At 44.1% G+C, this 26802-nt stretch overlaps 1 protein-coding gene across 2 annotated transcripts in view; it reads left to right on the top strand.

The window, feature by feature from the left end:
* The first annotated feature begins 1578 nt into the window (after positions 1 to 1578).
* Positions 1579 to 26802, top strand: part of VOPP1 (VOPP1 WW domain binding protein) — a 97193-nt gene continuing 71969 nt past the window's right edge. The window contains exons 1-2 of one of the 2 annotated variants that reach the window (XM_054019205.1): positions 1579 to 1641; positions 10679 to 10774. In XM_054019205.1, the coding sequence (XP_053875180.1) occupies positions 10724 to 10774 (51 nt within the window). In that variant the 5' untranslated portion in view covers positions 1579 to 1641; positions 10679 to 10723. Of the gene's footprint in view, positions 1642 to 10275; positions 10483 to 10678; positions 10775 to 26802 lie in introns of those variants that run through there. The other variant, XM_054019204.1, reaches the window with a different exon arrangement.

Below are 26802 nucleotides of genomic sequence, written 5' to 3'. Positions count from 1 at the left end.
TTTTCATATGACTCTGCCAGGCTGCACTTAACCGCAGATGAAACTGATGTGGAGTCTCATTAGTTTTCTGCTTTAGGTTAGACAGAATGGCCCCCTAGCTTGCCCCGGATGCTGATTATGTTCCAATAGGGCTACAGTTTCATTAAAAGTTTTTTCTCCTATCCTATACTCAGGTGGCAAAGTACTCCACAATGCTCGATTCACTGTGAGCAGGGCCGGCTCCAGGCACCAGGCAACCAAGCACATGCTTGGGGCGGCACCTGGTAAGGGGCGGCCAATCTTGGGATGGCGGGGGGCAGCGCGGCGCGGCGTGGCATTCCACGGGGGGAGTGCTCTGGCGGCGCGGCGCTCGGCGGGGGGGGGGCGATGCGGGGCACGGCGCTCGGGGGGGGGGGTTCCGGCGGCGCGGTGCTCGGCGGGGGGGGCGCTCCGGCGGCTCGGCACTCGGCGGGGGGGGGGGGTGCGGGGCGCGGCGCTCGCCGGGGGGGGTTTCAGCGGTGTGGCGCTCGCCGGGGGGGTGGGCTCCGGTGGCACGGTGCTCGGCAGAGGGGGCGGCGCGGGACGGGGCGCTCGGCAGGGGGTTCCGGCGGTGCGGTGCGGCGCTCGGTGGGGCTCGGCGGGTCGGCGCTTTTTTTTGCTGCTTGGGGCAGCAAAAAAGTTAGAGCCGGCCCTGACTGTGAGTTGTAAGATTTTAACCCAATCTTCCCTTGGTAAGCCAAACACTTTTGCTGTCTCTTGCACATGTTGTGCATGTATTGCAACTGAAGAATCATCCATCATTCCTACTTGCTTACCTACTAGGTCTAAGGTTTTAATATCTGTAACAACTGCTACAGGACAATCAGAATTAGAATCTGAAGCTCCTCCTTCTGGATCAGGATCTGGGCTTCCATCTGAGCTTGAATCTATAATTTCTATTTCTCGACTCCTTTTCCCTAAATTCACATTTTCCTCATCTGAACCATCAGAACTTTCCACTGGAGATAATCCTGGATATGTAGGATAACTTTCCATAAAACCTCTATGTCTTACACTCAGGGCGTCTCCACACTGACGCAGGACATCTCTTAGTCCGCTAAGGTCTGGTGTAGTAGGGCATTCTACCAGTACACCAGGTGATACCAGCATATATCAAAGGGGCATAAGGGGTCCACAAAATTCTTGGGGTCTAGGCAATGTTGATTGTCCAAATGCCAATAAATGTCCATCCAAAGGGACTGGATCTTCTACTCTATATGGTGCTAATGTTGGGTGGAGGAGCAGGAATTCTATTCCTTGGTTGTTGTAGCTCTCTCTGTTGTAACTTAGAGATTACTACATCACATGCACTAGCTACTCGTGTCACTTGTGATACTGCATCTTCTAATTCCTGAACAATGACACTCTCTAAAGGCACTGCCTCTTCACTATCAGGGACTGGCACTAACAGAGGAGAGAATTTTTCCTCCCCCTTTGCTTTGCTCATCTCCTCTTTTGCATCACTAGCCGCTTTTTCTATGACACTCATCTCCGCCTCCTGTGGTGCCACCTTAGGACTTCTTTTTTCTATCTGCAGACTGCCGGTAGCTTCTGCACTGCCAACTTTCTCTTCTGACTCTCCTCGTGGCTCTTCAGACTCAATCTCCAACTCCGCTTCTAAAGGTACTGTATCAGCCTGAGCTAATTCTCTTGCCCTACTTCTAGTTGTTGGCCCTGTAGGTTTTTCTACCTTTGTCGGTTCCACCATGCCAATAGGAATGGGAATCAATTTTTTATCCTCCTCTACCATATCTTCTCCCCTTTCAACTTCTTTAATCTTTTCCAACGTTCGACCACAGTCTACTCTATAGGCCACCAGCATTTGCCGAGCTTCCCTGAGTAACTTTATTTTTGTATTCAATTTCTTTCCCAGCGAACTACAAGCCATGAGCAGGCATTCAACAGCTATTCCCTTTACCAATTTAGCCCTTTTCTTTTTCTGCTCTGTTTCTTCATCAAATATCTCACTTACAAAACCCCATGGTTACTATGCTCAGAAATCATCTCGTTATTCCTCAGCTGTTCTAAACCTCCTTCATGTTCTTGAATATATTTCCTGGCAAAGTTTTCTAAAGCCAGAATGCGGGCAACTCCAACAGACTTCTTGCCCTTGCTTCTCTTTTAACACTCTTAATACGAAATAGAGAACTCATTTAAATTCTACAACTTTACTAGCTTATTTAATAAACAAGAATAAATACTCTGTTGCTTTACTCTGAAACTGAAGGCGTCCCTTCACAGAAACAACAGGAAATAACACCCCTAACCGGTTTGTACACTTCGTTCAATAAGTCCCAAGTAAATAAAATAGAGGGATGGGGGTATGTTCCCTCTCTTCCCTCGATGGCTTATAGCAAATCGAGAGATCTCTTCCCTCTGTCGGGACCTGCCAAATACTGGGGAATACTGAGGCAGACGGATCAGAGGTGCAATCCGGGAGAGTTAAGGGGACTGAGATAAGGTATCTTTGAACTGTTCAAGTTCTGACTTATTGCAGCCTTTTTAGCGGCGATTAATACCTTGCTTTGTCAACTCCCCCGCCACCACTAGTGTGGGTCATCGGATCCAACGCTACTGCTAATATCTTATCGATACCATTCGTTATAACTTCAACCTTTACAAAACCCCTTAAACACGCGTATCACTTTAAATAATATTACTTTAGCCAAAAACTCTATTACTTTATCTTGCAGTATTATATTCAAAAACCTTAAAATTAAACTTCTAAGTTAAACCGGAAATACTGGGACTGGTGCCAAGCCACAGTCACAGGAAATTAGGCTTCTGCTTTTTTTTAAGAGAGAGGAAGTTTGTAAATATCTGTAATTTTAACCATTTACTTATGCCTCAGATGAGATTTCTTAAGGGTCTAAGGATGCCTGGAATTCCTAAAAATTCCCGTCACACACTCCTCGAAACTCCTGGCTGTCTCGCCAGCCTGTAGCCTGTTTTGGGGTGTGTTAGTAATGTTGATTTAATTTATACACTTTATTTTATTTTTAATTAATTAATATTCATAGTATTCATAATTATTTTGGATATTAATTAGTATGGGTTTAGGCTCGCCAATTTGTTTGATCCAAAGATAAAGTTTGTCCTGAATCAGGCTTCACGGAGTTTATAAAAGGACCTTCAGGGGTATGACAGGAAGCTTACACTGAGACAGATATAGTCATAAAGACCTTTTATTAAAATCAATGAAATAGTAAGCAAATGGTAAAACAGTTAGAATTACAGAGTTACACTTGTATTACTGTTATTCAAGAGATACGTATGATAATACAATATTATGTGCTGCAAACTTTGGTTAATACTCACACTTTGTTTTAATAACCCGGTGTTGGAAAATAAGGGACAACACCTTTGGCAGTTCCGTTTTCACACCTCTGGCAGAGGAAGCTAAATGCATAGCTGTTAAAGCTGTTTACTCTTTAACTTAACTCAATAAGCCTTAAACTGAAATAAAGCGTAGGGTAACCAAGCTTAGCCTAGTTCCCTTAAAACTTAAAGTTTGAAAAGAAATAATGTACGGCCTATTAATAGTTAATAGCCGTCATAGATGGGTAGCATCGATACGTTGTTGAAGGTGGAGGCAATGAAGAGTAGGTGGGTGGGTAGAATTGCCTCCCAAATGGCGAGATGAATCGTCTTTTTATAGGGCATTGGTCAGAAATCCTTCCTCTTATGCCAAAATTTCATCCTTCCTCTACAGAAATGTTAGGGTACACTTACCCCATAGGCTAGTATGTATGTGCGTATGGATGACAGGAATGTATGCACTTGTGGTGTACTTGTTAATTCTGTGGGTACAACATTGAAAAATCCCCTATGCCATCTTTCATTGTCTATTGGTTTAGGCAAAAGGTCTCTAGACATCTGCGTGAGTGTTTTGTCTATTTTTACTTTTCTGGGTAAGGGTCCCAAAATGTGCTAACTTTGCCTTAGCTTAACATACAAGGTTTTGGCCTGTAGGTCTCTTGCATTACAGCCAAACTTATTTTTAATATAAATCTATAATCCTATTACATCAAATACTCAAATTTATAAGAAAAGATATATTTATACAAACAAGCAGATTAATCCTTAGGGCTACAATGGTTAGTTATTAGCCAGTTATAGTGATCAAGATAAGAAATTAGTCATCATTATTTTGAGCAGTCTGGTGGTAATTTAGGCCCTGATCCTGCAAATGGGACTAGTGTTGTGTGTGAAGCTGTTCATATCTGCATGTGACTGCAGAATCCAGGCTGTAGGTAAAAAGGGAGTGTGCGGGTGGGGAGGGGAAGAGTTCCACAACCTAGGATTGAACAATGGGACTTTTACCATATCTCTTTAGCCTAATACTCTCCCATCCAAGCTATTTCAGCAAGTGTCTTGTATGTGTTTTAAAGATGAGAAGTTATTTATATTTCTTTTGTTAAAATCAACATTACCCAAAGAAGAGTTACATTTACATCTTTCTGAAACAAAAGCTTTAAAAATGTACTTGTATAGGAATGTTACACACCTTTAACAACAAATCACGAACTAATGACTGGTTTTTCTTCGACAAATATAAAGAAGCAGTTTTACATATATAATTAGGACTATCTTTTTTATTCTGTTCACAGCACCTTGCAAAATGGGATTCTGGTCCAAGACACGGACACCAAGGTGCTATTCTAATACAAATAGTTCAAAATATATAATACAGTACAAATAGGGAAATGAAAGATAATATAGTATTAGCTGTTTTCATAGTATAGTGGTTACCATATTTATTTTACACACAGCCCCAGTGAGACCATATATTTCATAATGGCTTTAGAACTAATTTTCAATAAAAACATTTTTGTGATAAGTGTTAACTTTTATTCTGTGGGTTTTCTAAAGTTGTTTTTATGCCCAGATAGTGGCACAGGGGGGCTATTCTTTGAAGTGCTAAACCATTTAAATGTTGTCTTAAGAGACAGGAAAATCAGAATGTGAAATACGGATTAAATTTTATTTAGAGAAATTGCCCAGAAGAAAAGGCTTGTCCAAGTCAGCTGTTCTATTTGATTGGTGCAACATGTGCCTCCTAGATGCATTGCTGATGCATTGTAGTGTGGTAGAAAGAAAGTGTTCATTTATTTGATAGACAAGTTGCAAATGGTTTTTCTGAAACACATGCTTTCACAGACGACAAAAATGCTACATGCTGGGCTAAGTGAATTTCTAGTGTAATTTTATTAAATGTAGAGGATTTACACCAGGGATGAATGTGGCCCCTGGAGTCCAAACAAAGATGACGGAAGAGCACTAATACCACTTGATGGAGCCTAGGCAGGGCTTATATGAAATCTGAAACTTTTTATTCCTGGGCCCTGAGCTACTTTTGTTCTTTCAGTTTAGCATTTGGTTGGGAGAGAATTTTATGGGTTTGGATATCAATATCCTTCTCTACAAAGATAATTTCCATCAAGAGTAATAGATACACTATGAGTGAAGTGAAGTATATCACTAGGCTCTACTATTTCCTTCCTTTCAAGTCCAGAATTTTCTCCCCCTCAGCAATCATATCTCGTGTTGACAAAATATTGTCCGTCCCTTTTCTTTTCATGAGAACATAAGAACAGCCATACTGGTCAGACCAATGGTCCATCTGCCTTAGTATCCTGTCTTCTGACAGTGGTCAATGCCAGGTGCTTCAGAGGGAATGAACAGAACAGGTAATCAACAAGTGATCCATCCCCTGTCGCCCATTCCCAGCTTCTGGCAAACAGAGGCTAGGGTCACTTCAAAATATGGTTTTGCATCCCTACCCATCCTGGCTAAAAGCCATTGACGGACCTATTTTTCATGAACTTATCTAGTTCTTTTTCGAACCCTGTTACAGTCTTGGCCTTCAAAACATTCTCTGGCAAAGAGTTCCACAGGTTGACTGTGCTTTGTGTAAAGAAATACTTCCTTTTGTTTGTTTTTAAACCTGCTGCCTATTAATTTAATTTGGTGACCCCTAGTTCTTGGGATATGAGGAGTAAATAACACTTCCTTATTTACTTTCTTCACACCAATCATGATTTTATAGACCTCTATCATATCCCGCCCCCCTTAGTTGTCTCTTTTCCAAGCTAAAAGTCCCACTCTTATTAATCTCTCTTCATATGGAAGCTTTCCATACCCCTAATAATTTTTGTTGCCCTTTTCTGTACCCTTTCCAGTTCCAATATATCTTTTTTAGATGGAGTGACCAGACCTGCATGCGGTATTCAACCTGTGGGCATACCACTGATTTATATAGAGGCATTATGATATTTTCTGTCTCATTATCTATCCTTTTCTAATGATTCCCAACATTCTTAGGGGTTTTTTTTTGACTGCCACTGCACATTAAGTGGATGTTTTCAAAGAACAATCTCTTTCTTGAGTGGCAACAGCTAATTTAGACCCCATCATTTTATATGTATAGTTGGGATTATGTTTTCCAGTGTGCATTACTTTGCTTTTATCAATATTGAATTTTATCTGCCATTTTGTTGCCCAGTCACCCAGTGAGATCCCTTTAACTCTTCACAGTCTACTTTGGACTTAACTATCTTGAGTAGTTTTGTATCATCTGCAAATTTTGTCACCTCACTGTTTACCCCTTTTCCAGATAATTTATGAATATGTTTAACAGCACTGGTCCCAGTAAGGACCCCTGGGGGACACACTCCATTCTGAAAACTGACCATTTATTCCTACCCTTTGTTTCCTATCCTTTTACCAGTTACTGATCCATGAGAGCACCTTCCCTTACTTTGCTTAACAGCCTTTGGTGAGGGACCTTGTCAAAGGCTTTCTGAAAATCTAAGTACACTATATCCACTGGATCCCCCTTGTCCACATGCTTGTTGACTCCCTCATTTTACCAAGATAAAACTCCTGACACCTGATTGATCCTCACTCTAACTTTGGTGTCAGTAATGTGTATTGGGTTATTTAGAGAATGAAGAATACCTAACAGCTGGCTGTCAGCCACTCAGGGCACTATACATGGCCAGTGGGCTATCAACTGGAAGTACAGACAGAGCTAGCCTCTGAGGCCAGCAAAAAACCTTAGGTCATAGGACCCTAATTTCCTTCTCCAAGCCTTTCCTCATGCGTGCGCTCTCTCTCTCCTCTGACTTTTCCCAGCCCCTTCTCTTCTTCCCAGTTCCTTCCCAATTGCCAATTCTGCCGCCAGAATTCTCCCTTTATCTCTCTGTTACCACAGAGCTCCCATCAATGTATGCAGGAGCACCAGGCTCAGCTGCTAGTCTGGGCTAGGGGAGGGAGAAGACAAGATTTCCTCTTCCCCTGCACGGAGCAGCTGGGGCCAGGGCTCGGTCAGACACCCCCCCGAAAAAACCTCCCCCAGCTGCAGGAAGCTCTGCACATGCCCCCCACATCCTGTTCCCCATCTGCCCAATTCCCTTGCATCTAACCACCCCATACCTTGCTGTTGAGCCTCCCCCCAGAAACCTCCCACCCTGCTGCGCCTCGCCCCCTGCATCCGGAACCCCCCTGCACTCAGACCTCCCTACACACACTTGAACTCCCACCCTGATGAGCCCCACCCCCCCTGCACCTGGACCACCCCCAACCACAAGCCCCAACCAGCTGCAGCTGGACTCCCATCCCACCAAGCCTTACTCCCCTGGCACCTAGACCCCCTTCTGAGTCCCCCATACCCAGACCCCTCCAGCTGAGCCCCAACCACCTTCACTTAGACCTCCCTGCAGAGTCCCATTACCTCTGCATCCAGATCCCCCTCTCACCAAGCCCCCCACTGATTTGCCCACACCCAGATTGCCCCACCCAGAACCCTCTCATCTCACACCTGGATCCCCACACACTAAAACCCCTCCACACTTGGATCCTGCTGGGCTGAGCCTGCCTGCCCATACCTGGCTCACTCATGGGCTGTGTGTGAGTCTTCCATTTGGGGAGGCTTACCCACAATGCTGGAAGCTCCCTGAAAGGGGGGGGGGTCACAGGCATCCAGACCCTAGCCCTGCCCTCACTCCATCTCTTCCCCTGAAGCCCCACCCTCACTCTGCCTCCTCCCCAAGCCCCCCCCCGCTCTCTGCCTCTTCCCCTGAGGCCCTCCCTGCCCACCCGCTGCTTGTTCCTCTTCCCCTAAGACCACCCTCACCCCTCTCTGCCTCTTCTCCAGATGCCTCCCTCCCTGCTTCTCTCCGCTGCTTCCCCTAAGTCCTGGCTGGCTGCTCCTCTCCGTGGTGGGCGGGAGGCGTCTAGGGGGAAGAGGTGGAGAGAGCACAGGTCCCTGGGGGAAGATGCAGAGCGGGGGTGGAGCCTGGGGTGAAGTGTGGTCAGGGCCACAGTCTGGGCACCGGTTGCTCCCAGTTCTAGGGAGCTTTGCTTCTGGCGCTCCAAAGGTGGCAGGCCAGTGCACCTCCAAAAAGAGGTGACTTGCGCAGCATCCGTGGCATTTGCTCTCCTGCATGGCCAGCATTTTTGGGGGGAAGCTTAGCTTCCGCAAACCTCTTATATGTGTGACCCACGGGTGCGTTTGATGCAAAGGGGCAGAGCCCTGGGGTGTTTCTGGGGCAGGCCTGGTCCTTGCACTGTGTCAGTGTCAAGTGCAGCCTCACCACCGAGTCTATGTCTGGGGGGGGGGAGAGGGCGGCTGGACAATCTTCCACCTCGTTGCAGCCAGTGGCCTGTGCTCCCCACTGCCATGCTGGCACCTCCAAATTAATTTATTGACAAATAAAATGTGCAGAATTTTGCAGAGCTTTAAAATATTGTGTGCAGAAACTAACTTTTTTGTGCAGAATGCCCTTAGGAGTAGAGGGAAAGTGAGTTAAATTCTAATGCAAGTTCAGGACAGAACCCTGTAATTGAAGACTATTAAGCCTACATTTGATTTTAGACAGTTATGTATATGCATTGCTTCTCATTTCACATAAGGATTATGGGCCAAATTTTCAAAAGTAGCCACTGAAATAACTTGGATCTGATTTTCCTAGATGGAGTGTGTAACCCACCAGTCAGTGTGTTAGATGTTCTCTTCTATGTCCAAGTCACAGAGGCTGCAAGTCTGTTACAGCTCTTTCCTACCTTTTTAATTTAAACGGCACAGACTCTTGCTTTTAGGTCCGAGACCCCTGGTTCAGTCCTTGATGTTGGCCAAAATGGGGACCTTCACTTTGCAGCTACTATTGCCTTCCGTGGGTGCAGTGGCTGCTTAGGAATATCTGACCAATCCAGGCCAGGATATCTCACGTTGGCCAATGAGTAAAGCTACGTTTTAATCACAGGTATTTTTAGTAAAAGTTATGAACAGGTCACGGGCAATAAAGAACAATTCATGGCCCCTGACCTGTCCATGACTTGTACTATAAATACCCCTGACTAAATCTCAGATGCCCTGGAGGCCGCCAGGGCGCTGCTGCTGCTCTGGGGAGACGGCCCCCAGGGCGCAGCGACTGGTCCGAGACCGCTGCTGCAGGGCAGCGCCCAGGTCCCCTGCTGCTCTGGCGTCCCCCTGGGTCAAGCTGCTTGGGGCTACCCAAGCAGAGGCAGGGGCAGCGGGCCCTGGGGCTCTCCCAGCTGGACAGCCCTAGGGTCAGCCACAGCGCTGCTGCAGACGCCAGGGAAGTCCTGGAAAGTCACGGAAACCACGACCTCCATGACAGACTGGCAGCTGTACCAGTGGGAAATGGAAGATCCAAACTCACTGGTTACTTTTGAAAATTTGTTCCTAAATCCTTCTACAAGGTACCTTCATCCTCTGAGGGGCCCTAGTAACATACAACACCAACGGGGGCCTCAAGTGTCCTCATGAATCCCACCTACCGAACATGGGCCCTGACCAGAGAGGCTGCCTGATGGACACTTTCTGTTATGGCCGTTTATAACCCTCCCCCCCCCCGCAGCCATCCCAGGCCTGGCGTTAGCCGCTGCCGTTTGGCACAAGGAGCGGGCAGGTTTTCAGCCCTGGCCTCGCGCCTATGAAAATCTGGGCGCGCTTTGGACAGCAGGAAGCTGGGCAGCGGGAGGCCAGGCCCGGGGGCTGGGAACTCTCCAGCCCGCAGCGAGGGGGAGGCTGCAGGGCAGCTCAGCGGGCTCAGGTCTCCTTCCCTTCCGGGCTGCTCTGCCATCCAGGTGCCTAGCAGCTCCCTCCCCCTGCGGCCTGGGCGCGGCCCCATCGCCCTTCCCCTCCCGGGCAGCCCCGGCCCAAGCTGGCGGCGGCTCCCCGGCCAGGAAGCGCCGCGGGGCGGTCCCGGGGGCGGGTCCCCGCCGCTCTTCTCTCCCCGCCCCGCGGCGCCGGGCCTCTTTGTGCCGCTTCAGCCGCTCTCGCCGGGATCCGCTCCCTGCTGCCGCTGCTGCTCCCGCGGCCCCGAGCCAGGCTCCCCGCGCCGGACGGTTCCCCGCAGCTGCTGGCCGGGAGGGCGCAAGGCCGCCTGACTGCGGACTGACCAGCCCTGACCTTCTCCCCCTCGCCAGGGGATCGGGGTGGGCGTGGCTCCCCATCTCTCCTTGTCTCCCCCCAGCCAGGGGATCCCTCTGTGTGTGCACTGCTCCTCCTCCCCCCAAACCCACCCTACCGCCCCACCCAATCAAGGCATCGCCCCCGCCATGCTCACCCCTTGATCCTCTTCTTGCCCCCCTTCCCCCCCAGTGACAGTGATGGGGCTTGCTCTGTTGACAGCTTTCGTGCACCTGAGAAAATAAGGATACAGAAAGAAGAGGCGAAATGAACCATTTCCAGCAGTGGGTCATATTCCTGCTCTCCTTGTTTCTGGAGGTAAGATTGAAGATAGAATATATATATATATATATATTAAATTTAATAACTATTCTTCTGTTGTTTGCAAATAGATTTTCTGGTGATATATTAAAAAATCTTATTATTAATCATGGCATTTATGTATTCAGATTGGTCGGATTACTTTTTAAATGATGGCAAATCACTTAGTGCAGAAAGTGGATCTATGTGGTCATGTCTCCCCAAATCTGGCCTTGTTCCCCCCATCCTGGGAGTCCCTCTATGTGTGTCCCTTTTCCCCTCTGAAGATCAAAACTATAATGTATTTTGTGCTATCAGCCTTGGAGACCTTGAATACATTTTCATTTTTGATTCTTAAATGGGTGGTTTGAGATTCCGGATTCATTTTTCTCACTCTGGATCACCCATCCTACATCTTTCTTTCCCTCCTTTCTTGTGCTGTTGTGTATTTTTTTCCCCCAGTAGAGGGGAACACTAACCTTTTGAGAGAGAAATCTGTATGTAGTCAAATATTAATGATGCTCACAAGCTATAACTGTACAGATGGGGGAAGAAAAAGCTTTTAGTCCCCTAGGAGCCATGGAAAACTCCTATGGGCATCTGAAAAACTTAAAAAGCAGCTTTGTAGTGGGGCTGTTGTAAAAATATTTTCTATGCTGAAATTGACTTGATTTTGTAGGACTGAGTTTGCTAGTTCTCAGGGAGGTGCAGCAGGGTGTTGATGGGAAGGAGAGTATACAGGGAATACTGGTATGGTGATAGTTATGGGCAAATGAAACTATTCTTGGCTATACAAAATTGGCAATTTAGAAGCTCTAAGAACTAACATTTTATAATTAGTATTCAGCTGTATGCTGAATTTAATTTGTACATTATTCTTGTGTTGGAACTGATTCAGTAACAGACACGTATTCTGGAACACTAACTGTTGAACGCTACCTTGTCTTGAAGCACTTTGGGTTGGTTAGCGTCTTAGGTAGGTGTTAAATGCTGCACAGATTCACCCTTGTGGGAATGAGCAGATTTCAGCTAGGATTGGACTGGAAGATGTATCCAGTTTTTGGACTGGTGCCCTTTTGTTGATGAAATGTATTATATAAAATGGATGGTTGCCAATATTGGCATCAGAATGAACAGACTCCGGAGAGAGTGAGGAACACTCTATTTTAGACTTCCTGGATGATTTTGGTAGTTTCATATTTAGCTTTAGCAGTTACAACAAAAGGGGGAAAGTGCAGCTTATGTTAATTTAAAAAAGTTATTTTAAGCCTTGTACTTGTATCACAGAGCTGGAAGGGTGACTTTGTAGGGAGTGAGATCCACATGCTTTTAATAAAAAGATCAGCTGTACTCTCATTTCTTGTTTTGACTTTTGGGGTTGAATTCAGTGCACCTAAAAGCATGGCATTACACTGATGTGAACCAGGCTTGATGCAGGCATGTTGCCATGTGTGAGCTCCCCTTTCACAGCTTTGCCAATGCACTTCAGTCTCTTCCTTATCAAATACTTCCCGGTACGGTGTATTTCATTGATTTCCAGAAGACCTAAGTGGTTTACTTTAATGTGCTTTTTGAACACTTGACCCTTTGGATGCCGTCTGGTAGTTTAAAGCTTTGGAAATTATGTAGTTCTCTGTGCTGGATAGTTTAGAGAAGGAATATGGTTGTTGCAAAAAGAGAAAACTGATTGATTGGAAAACGACTAGTATCTACATAATGATGCAGTGTTTCAGGAAATGGATATTTTTAGAATCCGTGTTCTTTCTTTTTAGGTTTATGCCACCCACTTAGATGAACTATTCCTGGTATATTGGCCATTATGCCATCCATAATTGTCACACTTAAGGGGAAAAAACAGGACGGGGATGGACAAAATCACATTGGTATAAGTAGATTTAATTCTATTCAAATGAACTGGGTTGTGCCTTTTTCACCAGCTGTGAATCTGGTCCAGTGCCTTCCATGGACTCTGCTCTTGGACTCTGCAAAAATTCACTATAAAGAACGAGAGGCAAAGTGTGAATAAGAGGAAACAGACTTGAAGAAAAGCAATAAAATAAACCAGAAAGGGAATTGTTCATCAGAAAATGTGGGAGGTTTTGCACATGCAAGATCTATTTGATTAGCTGTCTTTGGTCTATAATACATGTTATGTTGGGATTTGGTGTGGTTGGAAAAGTAATTTGCATAAATCCTCTTTGGGTATACCTCCATGTTGATTTTATTTAAGGTTTTATACTGATTTTAATCTGGTATGTTTGTTTTGCCATCTGGATTTGTTTTGTAAAGCTCAGGATATTTTTATACATTAGGTGCTGCATAAATAAAATGTATTGTAGATTGTTATCAGTAATAGCATGTAGAAAAAGGCTCACGTTTAAGAACTGTTGAGCATAAACCACTGGATCAAAGAAATGTGACGGGTTTTTTTGAGTGAAACTTCTGAAATCTATGGTAAGGTGTACTGACTGCCTTATGACTGGTGCATGAGATTGACTTGCTACATGATTATTTTATCCAGGTTGCAGCTTCTACATGAACTAATTTAATATTTAAAAGTAGTGTTAGCTGTGTCATGCTTTTTTTCATTCAGACTTTTTTGGGATTCCAAGGCCATTACCGCAATAGAAGTAATTGTAATAATAATAAATACTTAGAATTGATTATTGTCAAAGCACTTTACAACCATTAACTTATAAAGTATTTTATTTATTTGCTTAAATAGCACAAAATACACCCTATAAAACATTTCTACATCTAAATAATAAAACAATATTTATATTTAGGCAATCCGAAAAACACAACATGATTACAAACGAATATATATTAAATTCAACCTCAGATACTAGACCCATATCTTCTTAAATATCTCTAGATGTTCTCCAAAGTTAACGTTGGCTAATTCATTAACCTCACAACACTCCAGTCAGACAGATGTTGTTGTTATTTCCATTTTAGAGGGAGAAATTGAGACAGCAATTAAATGACTCGCCCGAGGCTAATGACGGAGGTCAGTGTCAGAGCAGAGATTAGAACACTTTAAATTCCTGGCTCTCTGTGCTGTTTGCAGGACCATGCTGCTCTGTATAGCAGGGCTTGAAATGTATTTATCATGGAAATTTATTGCAAGCAGATATGGTGGGGATGGACAGTTAATTCAGAGGTTTTCCTATTTAACAAAGGGTTCCCACCATAACTAGAGAGACATTTACAACATCAATCACTGACTCTTTTCTTCTGAAAAAAATAAAACAAACAAGCAACTCTGCCCCAAGCAGAGATTTTTAGAACCCCAAATGGAAGAAGAGCCAGAGATTTCAAGGATCCACAAAGGTATTTAGGCTTCTAACTTCCATTGAAATCAGTGGGTCTGGGCTCGATTGACTTCATTATTGTCTGTCGATTTAACGGGAAAGGCTCTCAAATACTACAGTGGTGGACGGAAGTGCAAAACCATAAGGCAGATAGCTGCACAGGTAATTTAGGATCCCTCAAGAAGTAAATGACCATTGCTAAATGTACATTTGTCTTTCTTTTAAAAATGAACCTGGTTAGTCAAAAATCAGTTTTGTGCCACAATAGCAGTGTGTGCTCTGCAGAGGTTCTTGCGTCTCAAAAATCCTATTTTTCCAAAGAGCCCAGATGCACTCTTGAAATCCATGAGCATTTGGGGCATTTATATAGCCAATCATATTATCTCATATTATCTATTGCTACAGCTGTGACTCCTGTAACAGTCCTGTGCTTAATTTGTTTTAGTTTTATGTGGGCCAGCTTTATAGAGGGTTGGAAAGTGGGTCCAATGGGAATATTTGTTTGCCAGTTCTGGAATGTATCGTGTTACCCTGCCTTTATTTCTTTAGACACCCAGTGGCTTTTGGGCATGGGTGCTCTATATATTTAAAATATTATTTTAATAATGAGTCACTGCCTTTAGGACACTGTTGAAAACCCCCTGGATTAAATTAGGCCTTCTGCCAGCCAGAGCAAGGGTACAAGATCTACTTGCGGGTTATTTCTCGGGATGGGTGTTCATGTCAACCTCTGCAGCAGGCCCAGGCCATTGTATTTATGAAGCTTGAAATCACTGATGGGGAAGACTGAATTGAACATTTTAGGATCTACTTTTGCTAAAGGGTATTATGTTAGTTACAACACTATGCAAATGAGATGTTCTATAGGTGGCTCACAGGATCTAGGTATACTATTCCCAATTCTGCAGGTAGTCTGCTGTGTGGTCTGAATTTTTCAAAAGTGTCCTCTAATTTTAGATGCTTCAGTTGGATGGTCAACAGGAGATCCCCTAGAGCCTTATTTTCAGAGCAGCTGAGCACCTGCAGGTCCCACTGTGGACAGCTGAAAGTGTGAGTGGAAAGCAAGTCATAAGTGTCTTAAGTTGGCCATCCAAAAATGGAGGCCATCAGAATGTGTGAGTGCTTCTGAAAATGTAAGCGCTGGCCTCTGTGTACATTAGGTTCTCCCTCTGTAAAATATGTATGATGAATGATGCATGCTATGTCTACTTGATAGATGTATGGTGAGGTTAAATTAATCAATCTTTGTCAAATACGTAGAGATCGTCAGATGAAAGGTAGACTAAAAGAAGAACAAAGTATTATTTTTTGAGTACAAGGCAACAGACATAATTTGCTGATCAAATTGTTTTAACTGTAAATAAATCCAAAATAAAAAAGCAAAAATTGCAAGCTTCTTTCCATTTGTGTAATTGCTGTCTCATTTTTTGCATAGACTTAAATGAGATTCAAGGTATGGGATGTAAGGTAAACTTAATAGTTCAGGCTGTTCATAAAACTTCTTTACCTCCCTTTATGTGAACAAAAATGTTAGCAAAGGCAAACAAACCAGTCTAAAAAGCCCTTTGGTCCATTTAGATACAGGCAGAGTTCTTAAGATTGGGTTTTTTTTAAACCACAAAGTTCTCATTGTTTGTACTCATTAAATGGTGTGTGTGTGATCTCCATGACAAGTGATTGTCAATAAAAGACCACTGATATTAACCATGCGCTATTAAAATCACATGGATAAGAAACTTTACCTGTGGTTGGCAGCATATGGGGGGAGGAGGGGGAATGCTTCACATGCACAACCCACTAAAAAGGACTGCCAAGAGCATTTTTCTGTCCATTTGTCCTGCATAACATAACACCTTTACCATGTGATGGAGAATGTTACTGCAGATGTGTCCGCTGACCCTTTCCCATCTGTTCGTTTCAAGATGCACAGGGGCTCAGCAGCATGAAAATGATTTTCTGTGTCTCCTTTCTCTCTTGCTGTTGGTTGGAAAGTAGCTGTTGCATCACAGAGTGAAGGAAGAGAGCCGCTTAGTATGACTTATTGTTTTGTGATACAACTAGGGCTGGCAGGAGCCAAGTCTCCCCTGTCTCTGGACAGTACTGCAGTGAATTACAGGCAGGCGGCTTCAGGCTGCACACTGAGCCTCTTTATTATTGTCAGTGAGAACATTTCCATGTTAATTGCAATAGTGGTACCTTAGAAACAGCAAGAGAGAGGTTCTTGAGACCCATTTGCCTGCTGTATAGAGAGGTTGGGGAATTAGTCCCAGGTGGATATGCCTGCTGTGAGTTTTCTTTACTGTGTGGGGTTTTTTGTTTTGTTTTGTTATATCACTGAGTTGTTTTTTTATAGAGAGCTCTCACAAATACTTAGCACTTGTCATCATGCTTTCTATAAAAGGAAGTCGCACTTTCTCTCTCTGACCCCCTTTTGCTCTCCTTACTTCCCACTTAGCTGATGGAGTTTCCCATAGTTTGCATGCACTTATCAGTTTAATATTGTGTTTTGTGTCTATGGCAATACAGCCTGTCTCCTCCATTCTTTCAGCATGCAGGAGCCTTTTTGTGAAGTTGTAGTTTGTTATGGTGACTTCAAAGATCTTTAGCAAAGTTTTCAAAACCTCAGGATTTTTTTTATAATTAACGTACCTCTAAGTTTCAAAATTGTCTTTTTGGGGGGCCAAGTTTTTGATTGGTTTTAAAAAATAGTACTCCAAGGCCAGGGTTTTCCAGGCCCTGAACTTTGAAAGGTGTCCTGCCAAAAAGTGGCAAGGGGAGATAATGAAGGTCTGAATAGTGAGGAGTTTAATATTTTTTTCCTGCCTGTGTTATCTTGGGATTATCAGGAATGTCAAGTTTGGGCTTCCCTAGTTTTATTGGATCTAGTTTTGGATGACTTAATACACACAGGTGGCTTTTTCACACCTTAACTGAAGGGGCAGAGATGCTGAATCTTTAACAAAGATGCCCTTACTACCAATTGTGTATTAAGCATTAACGTTAAATAGCTGTTAACAAAATTTTAAACTGTCTGATTAATAATGTCTTCCTCTTAATGGCCATCTTTCAATCTCTTTAGATTTAATAATTTCCCTACTTCCCAAGTCATCTACCTAGTTATAAAACAGACAAGACCTATGATTGTAATAGAAAAAAATCCTACTTTTTTGCAGTAGGTGGGGAGAGGGCAAATGAGAATCATTGAAGCCTTCTTCATATACCATAAATGAGTGAAAAGGAGCACAAATCTTGTTTTCCACTGCAAGTCACCTTTAAATAAGGTTAACTTTTCCAGAGTGGTGTTTATTTTCCCCACATCGCTTACCCCATGTTCCTCAGTACTTAGACTCTCTGGCCCTCATTTCCTGCAAATTGAGAGAGGGGTCCTGACTAGACCCCAGCTAGATAGGAAGGGGCTCTGATCGTGATTGCAGGATGGAAAGGATTTAGAATCACAATTCTAGACTACAACTAGGGTCTGATTCTGGTCCCAGCATTCCTGTGGCATAGTTCTTCATTTGTCCCATGGGCTTCTGACTGAGACTCAAAAAGAACATGAAGTTTGAATGAGGGAAACTTGCATTGATACTTTTTCTTAAGCAACCTTGTAAGCAGGGCCGGCGCAACCCATTAGGCGACCTAGGCGGTCACCTAGGGCGCTACAATTTGGGAGGTGGCAACCGCGGCGGTATTTCGGGGGCGGGACCTTCCGCTGCCTCTTTGGGGGGCCTGCATTCCGGGGCGGGACCTTCCGCCGCCTAGGGCAGCAGAAAAGCTGGCGGCGCTCCTGCTTGTAAGGCTGCATAAGAAACCAAATGCCCAGTGCTAGTGGTGTAGCATTGTGAAGAGGTCAGGATTAGCAGCCTGTGAGGCTTCAGGGCAGCGTGAGGCATAGGTGCTACCACAATACTGACACACATACTACTTCTACTAATACAATAACCTTATGCCTGTGCTGAAGGTGGTCCAGACTCCGGTGTTTGAGATCTGCAAGGTTTCTTTTGATCATTCTTACAATTTTGCTGATTGCTTTGGTTAATAATCAGAACACTTTTCCATCTATAGATCTCAAAGGCAGGGTAAGAGTTATCCTCTCCATTTTACAGAAGAGGAAACCAATGGTTTGCCTACCTTCATGTACTAGTCAGTGACAGAGTCAGGAATAGAACCCAGGGCCCTATCCACTGAGCCACACTACTGTTTTACAGCCAAGGGGACTGATCGTTTCTTCCCTGTAATCAGGCACTCCATTCCAAGGCTTCAGGATAATGAAAGCAGACATTGTTCATCAGTGCTGAAAAGCAGCAACAAAAACGTACATTTACCAATGCTATATTGTAGCTCTCCCTAAGCATCTCTTTTCTCCATTTAGAAAAATAATGGATGTTATGAATCTCTGTAGAAAATATGCTTGCTTAATTTCATAGAATCATAGAATATAGGGTTGGAAGGGACCTCAGGAGGTCTTCTAGTCCAACCGCCTGCTCAGAGCAGGACCAATCCCCAGACAGATTTTTGCCCCAGATCCCTAAATGGCTCCCTCAAGGATTGAACTCACAACCCTGGGTTTAAGCAGGCCAATGTGCAAACCATTGAGCTATCTCTCCCCCCTTTGAAAGATTAAGTGTTCTCTGGAACAATCCCAGTTGATAACATTTCAATTTTTTATTATTTCCAGAAAGGAAAAACATCTCTGAATCCATGGGAGTGAGTTTTCAAAGTGCTGTGAGATGATTTGCCTGCCCTCCTGCTTCTGGTGTTAATGGACATCTTGCAGCTAAATCGCTGCCCACCACTTTGAAAATGGCTCTCTCTCCCTCAAGTTTCACGTAGGAAGAAACAAAGGTAGAAGCACTGGCTCCGATCCTACATTTCTTGCCCACCCCAAACTCCCACTGAAATAGAATGATTTTACCTGCCTTAAAGTAATATATTTTGTGCCAGCGTGGATGTAGTCATTCCCAGCCTATTAAAATCTTGGGATGATGAGCAGAACCCTCTAGAACAGGGACAGGTCTGCTGTCTCAGGGGAGAGCAAAGCTGCAGAACTCAGTATTTAAGTGATTGGGAGACAAAAAATGAACAAACAGGGATGGGTGTGGAGATCATAATGAAAGGTTCGGCTCTGGAGCCTGAAGACTATCCCCAGCAAAAGGATGGCATGGTTATCCGTACCACAAGCTTCTCCATGTTGCCCTGCCAACGTGCTTCCACTCTGACCTACAAGAACCGCCTCTAGGAAGGGAGGGTATTTTAGTATACTTGGCTCTTTTCCTTCTTAGGTTGTCTCTCTGTGGGAATTGCCAATAGGTGTCAGCTGTGTTTGGGGTTTCTGCAAGCTGCACATTGTCTATGGGTGGTTGGACTGAAACTGCCAAACTCATTTCACAGACAGAAAGTAATATAATTGAAAGTCTTTTTCTTGATAAATTTCCTTTCTCTCTCCCCCGTCCCCGAAGCCTTTCTGCAAATGTAGAAAGTCAGTTCAGATTCTTGTTTCATTGCAGTTTCATTGTGCCTGGTGGCTTTAAGAAAGCATTAGCTGTTGATGCAAGATCAGAGCAGGATGACTCAAGCAAGAGTTTTCTTTCATGCCCCTAGGGGAATCTGACTTTCCCATCACTAAAGATAATCAAACCCATCCCAGTGAAATGAGATCCAGAAACTCACTGTTGGCCTTCCTTGAGCTTGAGTTTCCAGCTAGGGGCTGTACTGCACTCAGGACAGCAAGGACCTGAGGACCAAAACATTGAAGGAGATGGAGTATCGGATTTCAGATTCTGCCTGCAGATGCACCTGTATAACCCCATTGACTTTGATTGGGTTGCATGGAAGTTACTGAGAATAGGTTCTGACCATTCGCATGCTACTCTGATATTTTCAGCCAAGTGTCTACCTTATATTTTTATTAGTAAATCTGGGGTTTAAAATCTATTTTTTTAAAAATCCAGCACAACCTCTAGCTATACTGAGTGTTCAATTAACTATCGATCCCCAAAAGGATATCTGTTAGGGATCACAAATTGCAAAAGGTTGGGTGATAACGGTGCAGAGGGTACCTGTTACTGTTAGTCCCAGGCTTTCAATAGTTGCATTATGATTCATACTCACAGGCAGGCAGCGTGAGCCAGTGAATAGGGCACTGAATTCTAGCCTTGGCTCTGCCACTGACCCACTGGGTGCCTTGGGCAAGTCACATCATCATTTGCTTCAGTTTCCCCATCTGTTAACATGGATGAAGTGATATTTTTTTTTTTGTACAGAGATCTGTACATGAAAAGTACTAAGCATTATTATATACCATGATCCCACAGACCTTCAGCACCCAAAGCTCTTATTGACTACAGTCAAGATCCACGGCAGACAGCATCTTTTATGCCAGGATCTCAATGTGTTGGACAAATGTTAATTTATTAAGCCTAGCAATATTCAGTGAGTAGGCAGTTATTATTCTGCAGATTGTTTACAGATGCACATGCATACACTTTTACCAGAAGACTGTGGAGATTTTGAAATCTCAATAAGGGACATATTATAATGTGTACTGTATGAGGCCTATTGTAAAATGCACTGAACTTTCTGACAGGTAAAATTTACTGATCAAATATGATGCATATATTCCCCTCCATTATGAGCTTTTAACTTTTAACAGAGTCTACAGGAGCCCTCAACCTATTACCTTTACAGTTTTATATGGTGATTCCTAAACATAGATTCCACAAAGGTGCCTGCAGTATCAAGGGCATTTGGATTAAGTTTAATTCCTCAGTAATCTTGACCTCCTGATTTTATTGGTGCCCTAATCCTGGGTCTCATCCAAACTCCATTAAAATCAGTGGAGAGACTCCCATTGACTCTGCTGATCTTGGAACAAGCCACCTGAGAGGTTCTGAGCAGCTGCAAAACCTATTGACTTTGCTAAGAATTGTGGGGCTCAGCAGGGCCTCAGCACGTCTCAGGATTTGACCTGTTGCAAAGTGAACTGTGCACTGTGGGTATTGTACAGAGTCATGTCTGTTTTTCTGTGTGCTGGTGTTTGCCCCAAAATCAAACAAACGACATTAGTTTATTTATAGCACCACTGCTAGAACGCCGAGGCATGAGTGAATCAGTTCTTCTTTTCTGCACCTAATGTCGCCTGCCAAATCTGGAGAGCAGTTAAAACAGTTCGCTTGAGTGAGAGAGGGTTATTTTAAATAGTTGTGTGCTCCCCGGTTGTGATTAAGGTTGCATAAGGAGAATTACATTGTAGTGATTATGTAAAAGAGATTATGTAACAAAGCGATGCTGTAAGCAAGTCCCTGGTAAATGCTAAGAATAATTTGTGAATGTGCATTTCTTTCTTTTATATACACAATGCTTAATTTCTGTAAACTTTGGGTGGTAGGCCAAAGCACAGGACAAAATTCATAGTGTCAGATTATTAGGGCATATTTACTCCAGTGCATTGTAGTGTGGGTAGCATTCTACCAGGCCAAGTTTGTTGTTTGGTAGGGTCCTATCTCGCTCAAATCTTATACAATAAAGTTTAAAGTCATATGGCTCATTAGTTTCTACTGTTTTTCTCAATTAACCCTTAGAATCTTGTCATTTCCCAGGCTGCCAACCACATGAAAGTTTAGGAGGATGTGTAGTTTAAATCCCTGGAAGGACAAGAAAACCTGCTTTGCCTAACAGAGAGTTGGGGAGCTTTCCTCTTTCTCTTGCAAATTTGCCTAGGTATCAGTTCTGTTTTACATGTTGTGACACAGGGACTCTTTGGCAAAGAGTTCTTGTTCTGTTCTTGCAAACAACTCTCATTTCAGACTTGACTAGGTCACTACACCAAACAGGACCGTCTCTAGGCACTAGCAAACCAAGCATGTGCTTGGGGTGGCACAATTTCAGGGGCGGCATTCTGGGCGCTCTCGGGTTTTTTGTTTTGTTTTTGTTTTGTTTTGTTTTGTTTGGGGCGGCAAAAAACCTAGAGCTAGCCCTGACACCAAACACATGCCTTGCAGGGTATTTATCCATGAGGGGTAACATGTATAATCATTGCAAGATGTATGTATGGGTAATATTTAAGGATAATGTGACTATATTGAAAGTATGCTTTAGGAGCTTGATATAAAAGTTAGTCACCAGGGGATAATGTGTCTCATGATGGCCCACACATGCAAGAGGGAGTTGTCACCCCTTCCCTGGTGAGCTGGTGAAGTAATGTGAGGCTTAATTGTCTAGTCTTGCTTCATCCTCAGACTATCAGTGGCAAACCATCAGAGACAACTGCAAACAATCAAAACCATTTGGAGTAAAAAAGGAAAATTACAACAGACTGGTTTACCCTGTCTGTGAATAGAGACAAAAGACTATATCAGTATAACAGAGGAGGAGGAAAGACCCCCTGAATCCTTTCACTGAGGAGAATCCTTGGGGAGCAGGGACTTTCTCACGGAAATTTGGATCCTGGTTCCTATGAAGCCAGCTTGTAACATCCTTAACTTTGTGTTTGTGTGTGGTGGTGGGGGAAACCTATTTTATTAGATAAGAAAGGTAACTATTGGTAAGTGCAGCCCCAGGTTCATGTTTTATTATTTTGTTTTGTATTGTAACCATTTGTTTCCACCAATGTCTTGTTTAGAGTAGAATCTCTATTCTCCCTCTGAAATAAATCTGCTTTTGGTTTATTATAAGTATCCACAAGTGCTATGCATTATACAGGAGTTGTGATTTAAGGTCCGACTCGTAAACTGGAGTGCACTATTCCTTTGGGGGGCAGAGGATCTGGGATTTCTGTAAGTGGTCAGGGGCTGGATATCACGGGGGGGGGGCACTCAAGGATTGGGGTGCACCTATTGTTAACCTGCAAGGCAAAGTCAGGGTTGGCATAGCTTGTAGGGGAGTGCTTGAGTGGCTGACAGGCTAGTGGTGTGAGAGAGCTGGCAAACAGACATCACAGGAAAGACTCCCTCTTACTGGAAGCAGGGAATAACAAGGTGACTCACATTCCTGGCTGCCCCGAGCACCGTCACAGTGGCGTAGTTGGCAGGATCTGTTACCTTGTTTGCTAGCTAACCATACACCACGCACTTGTACCCTGGTTAGTGAGAGATCAAAGAGAGGGAAAGTTAGAAACAGGGAAAGAAAGGCTACAGTTTGTTTTATTTTGGGAAAGGAAACAGAGCAGCAGAAAAGGCAGGATGAGCAGATAACTGTATACTAAGCCCATCAAGAAGCAGCTGGAAGAGTTGTGTGCAGAGCGCTGCTTATTTGCCACAGAAGATATATGCAGGGGTTGAAAACCCTCCTCATGGAATCTGACAAGGATCACGAAGGACAGCCAAACTCGCTGAGTGTGCTTAAAGACTCGGGGAATCTGCCTAATACCACCACCAGTGTGACACCCATGGACCTGGACAAGGCCAGGATAGAGCTTCACAAGCTGGAATTAGCAGAAACAGAGAGAGTGTGAGCACCAGTAGAGGATAGCAGAAATTGAAGCCCAAGAAAAAGAGAGGCACCATGCCCCGAGCATACTGGCCTTACAAAAGCCCATGGGTAATATTCCCCAAGAGTCAGCCTGCTGGGACAAACTTTGCCCTGCATACAGTGAGACAGATTGTATTGAGAAGTATCTCATCACTTTTGAAAGAGTATGTGAGCTGCGCAAGGTTCCAGAGGAAAAGAGAGTACCCAAGCCAATCTCCACCTTGTCTGGTAAAGCGCTGCAGGAGTTTAATGAGATGGATGTGGGGGAGACATTGAAATGAGACAAGCTTAAAACAGCTGTGTTGCAAAGATCATCCCCAAAGTGTACCGTTTAAGATTTAGAAACCTCCAAAAAGCACATGAGAAGTTGAGTCATTGAGACTGTGTAGAGAATGTGTGATTTAATGAAAAGGTAGACAAAGGGGAAAGGGGTAGAGGATTCTGACCAGTTGTTTGATCTCTTTGCACAGGAACATTTCCTTACTATATGTACTGAAGAAGTCAGTGGCAGTCAGGGATAAAATCCTTGCCACTGTACAGGAAGCAGCTGATATTGCTGACTCCTATATCCAGACCAGACCATTCAATGAGCACAAACCCCAGAAGCCTGGTGTATCCCTGGGAAAAGGGGAAGGCAGTGTGATTCTAAGCATGCCCCACCGCAGAACCGATCCCTTCCTGGGAAACATCATTACAGGGCCCTAGCGCAGGCATGTACCCAATAAGGAAAGCAGTGGTGAGTTCTTTGTGCAGGAGAATGAGACCAGGCTCATTGGAGAGCTCTACAGGTGGCTTGTGGTGCCCAAAAGGTGCAAAGCTATTAAGTTTGGCACATGATTGTCCATTTGCTGGTCACTGGGGGAAGGAAAGAACTTCTGAGAGACTTAAGAAAAATGTTTGTTGGCCCCATATTCAGGATTTGGTGAAGGACTATCGTAAGGCACGTGGCTTACGTCAGAAGCAGGAGAAACCTACCAGTATCAGCAAGGCTCTGTTGCAGCCTTTATGTGTGAATAAAGAAGCATTCCACAGGGTCGTCATGGATATCATAGGGCCATTTTCTAGGCTGTCCAGAAATGGGAAAAGATACATATTAGTGGTAGTTGATTTGCCACTAGATATCCAGAGGCAGTCGCCAAGTCAAACGTGGAAACTGGAACAGTTGCAGATGCACAGTTCACTACATTAATCAATGTGTATTTTCCAGAAGAAATCCTGTTGGATAGAGGGTCAGATATCACGTCCCTGATATTAAGAGAATTGTGGAAGAAGTGTGGGGTAAAATGGTTAAAATCTGCCCCTTACTACTCAGAGGCAAATGGTCAAGTTCATGCTAAGAATGTATGTGGACAGAAAAGTGGGAGATTGGAATGTATCATTGCTCTATTTATTATTTGCTTGCAAGTGAGTACCCCAAGAGTCCACAGGATTTACCTCGTTTGACCTGCATGGGAGAAAGATCAGAGGGCCCCTATATCTTATTAGGGATTCCTGGGAGGTGGACCCGGAATGAAAGGGAGAGCCCATAACTGAATATTGAACCTGGTTTAGAGAGGATTTAAAATGCAGGATGGATTCAGTGCAACAAAGTCTCTTAAAGCGCCAGGCTATACAAGAAAAGTGGTCCAACAGGAATAACTGTAAAAGGACATTAGGGGAGAACACATTTGTCCTGAGCTCCAAAGGGTGGAGTCTGTTGTTAACTGGCCTGTACCTCAAACCAAGGGCTGGGTCCAGGCCTTCATAGGCTTGGCAGGTTGTTGTCGTACGTTTGAGGAGGGCTTCAGATAATGTTGTACCCAGTGTCACCTCCCACCTGCCTCTCTCCACTGCCAGGTTTATCCATCTCAGTCCTAGGGCTTGTCTACATTTGAAACACTACAGTGGCAGAGCTGTAGTGCTTCAATGTAGACCCCACCTATGCCTACAGGAGGGGTTCTCCTGTTGGTGTAGCTAATCCACCTCCTTGAGAGGCAGTAGCTATTCTTCTGTTAAGCTAGTGCTCTCTACGCTGGGGGTTAGGTCGGCATAGCTACGTCTCTCAGGGGTGGGGATTTTTCACACCCTCTGATAGATGTTGTTATGCCAATGTAAGTTCCCAGTGTAGACCAGTCCTGAGAAGTAGCTGGGGGGAGATGACACATAGGAACAGAAGCTGGGGTCATGGGCTGGGGAGAGCTGGCAGAATTTTTGAGCAAGGAAATCAGGGATTGTAGACGGGTGATGATACTTGAAGTTTTCTTCAGCCCACTGGGATATGAGAGGGAGTTGGGAAAATTAGGGATGTACAAAGGGCTCCAGTAAAGGGAGGAAAGGGAGAGGAAGGCTCCAGCAGGGAGAGGAAGCAAGTGAAAGGAGCTGAGTTTCCTTAGCTCCTGACTCTCATCCTAGAACCTGAGTTCTAAGAGCTGCAATCCTTGTTACAATTCCTACCTTGACTATTGGAATCTGCTCTTTTCTGACCTCTACTCTTCTCATGGTTTTTTTTTTCTTCTTTTTAAACTATCTTAAACACTGCAGCTAACGGTGTAATTTTCTCCATCACTTCAGCCATGTCCCCTGGCTGCCTTTAATCCCTTTATTGGCTCCTCATCTTACTGCCTCAAATTCAAGTTGTTTATCTTCACCTTCAAGCTACAACAGAATCCTACCTCCGCCTACAGCTCTGATCTCATTTCCTTCTACTCCCCCGCTTGCTCCTGATGCTCCTTCCAGTCCTCTTGTCTTACAGCTGCTTTCTTCTCTCTCTGCATTTGTGACTTCACATATTAAATGAACATGGCTTAGAATAATCTCCTGTTTTCTGGCTGTCAGGCCCCCTCTCTCCTACTTCAAATTTCTCTCGAAACATTTTCCGGGCATCTTTTCTTCTGCCTCTCTCCACTGATTCACTTTTGTGTCTTTCCATGCACCCTTCCCCGCCACACACCAAGACCACTAGTGATGCAGACCTTGACACATCCTCTTTTCCCACAGACCCCTTGGTGCTTCACCTTCAACCCCTGCTTCATAGAATGTTCTCTCTCAGCTGATCCCCAAGACCATACTCATTTTGTAGTCAAATCCCTCCTGAAAGCCCACTTGCTACCTTGACACGTGTAATAAACTAGATGACTGATACCAGGGAGGTTGCGAGGTAAATGGAAATAGTCTGTATATGCAACAGAAAAAATATATATAATAAAACCTACATCATCCTATCATTGTATGATCTTGTCCCTCTCCATGTGACGTCTTTACTTCTGTGTTCTATTTCCCCTGTCC

This window comes from Malaclemys terrapin, chromosome 2 (assembly GCF_027887155.1).
Source record: "Malaclemys terrapin pileata isolate rMalTer1 chromosome 2, rMalTer1.hap1, whole genome shotgun sequence".
Classification (NCBI taxonomy): Eukaryota; Metazoa; Chordata; order Testudines; family Emydidae; genus Malaclemys; species Malaclemys terrapin.
The sequence above is the reverse complement of the archived record's forward strand: the minus strand, read 5'-3'. Positions and strand labels throughout refer to the sequence as shown.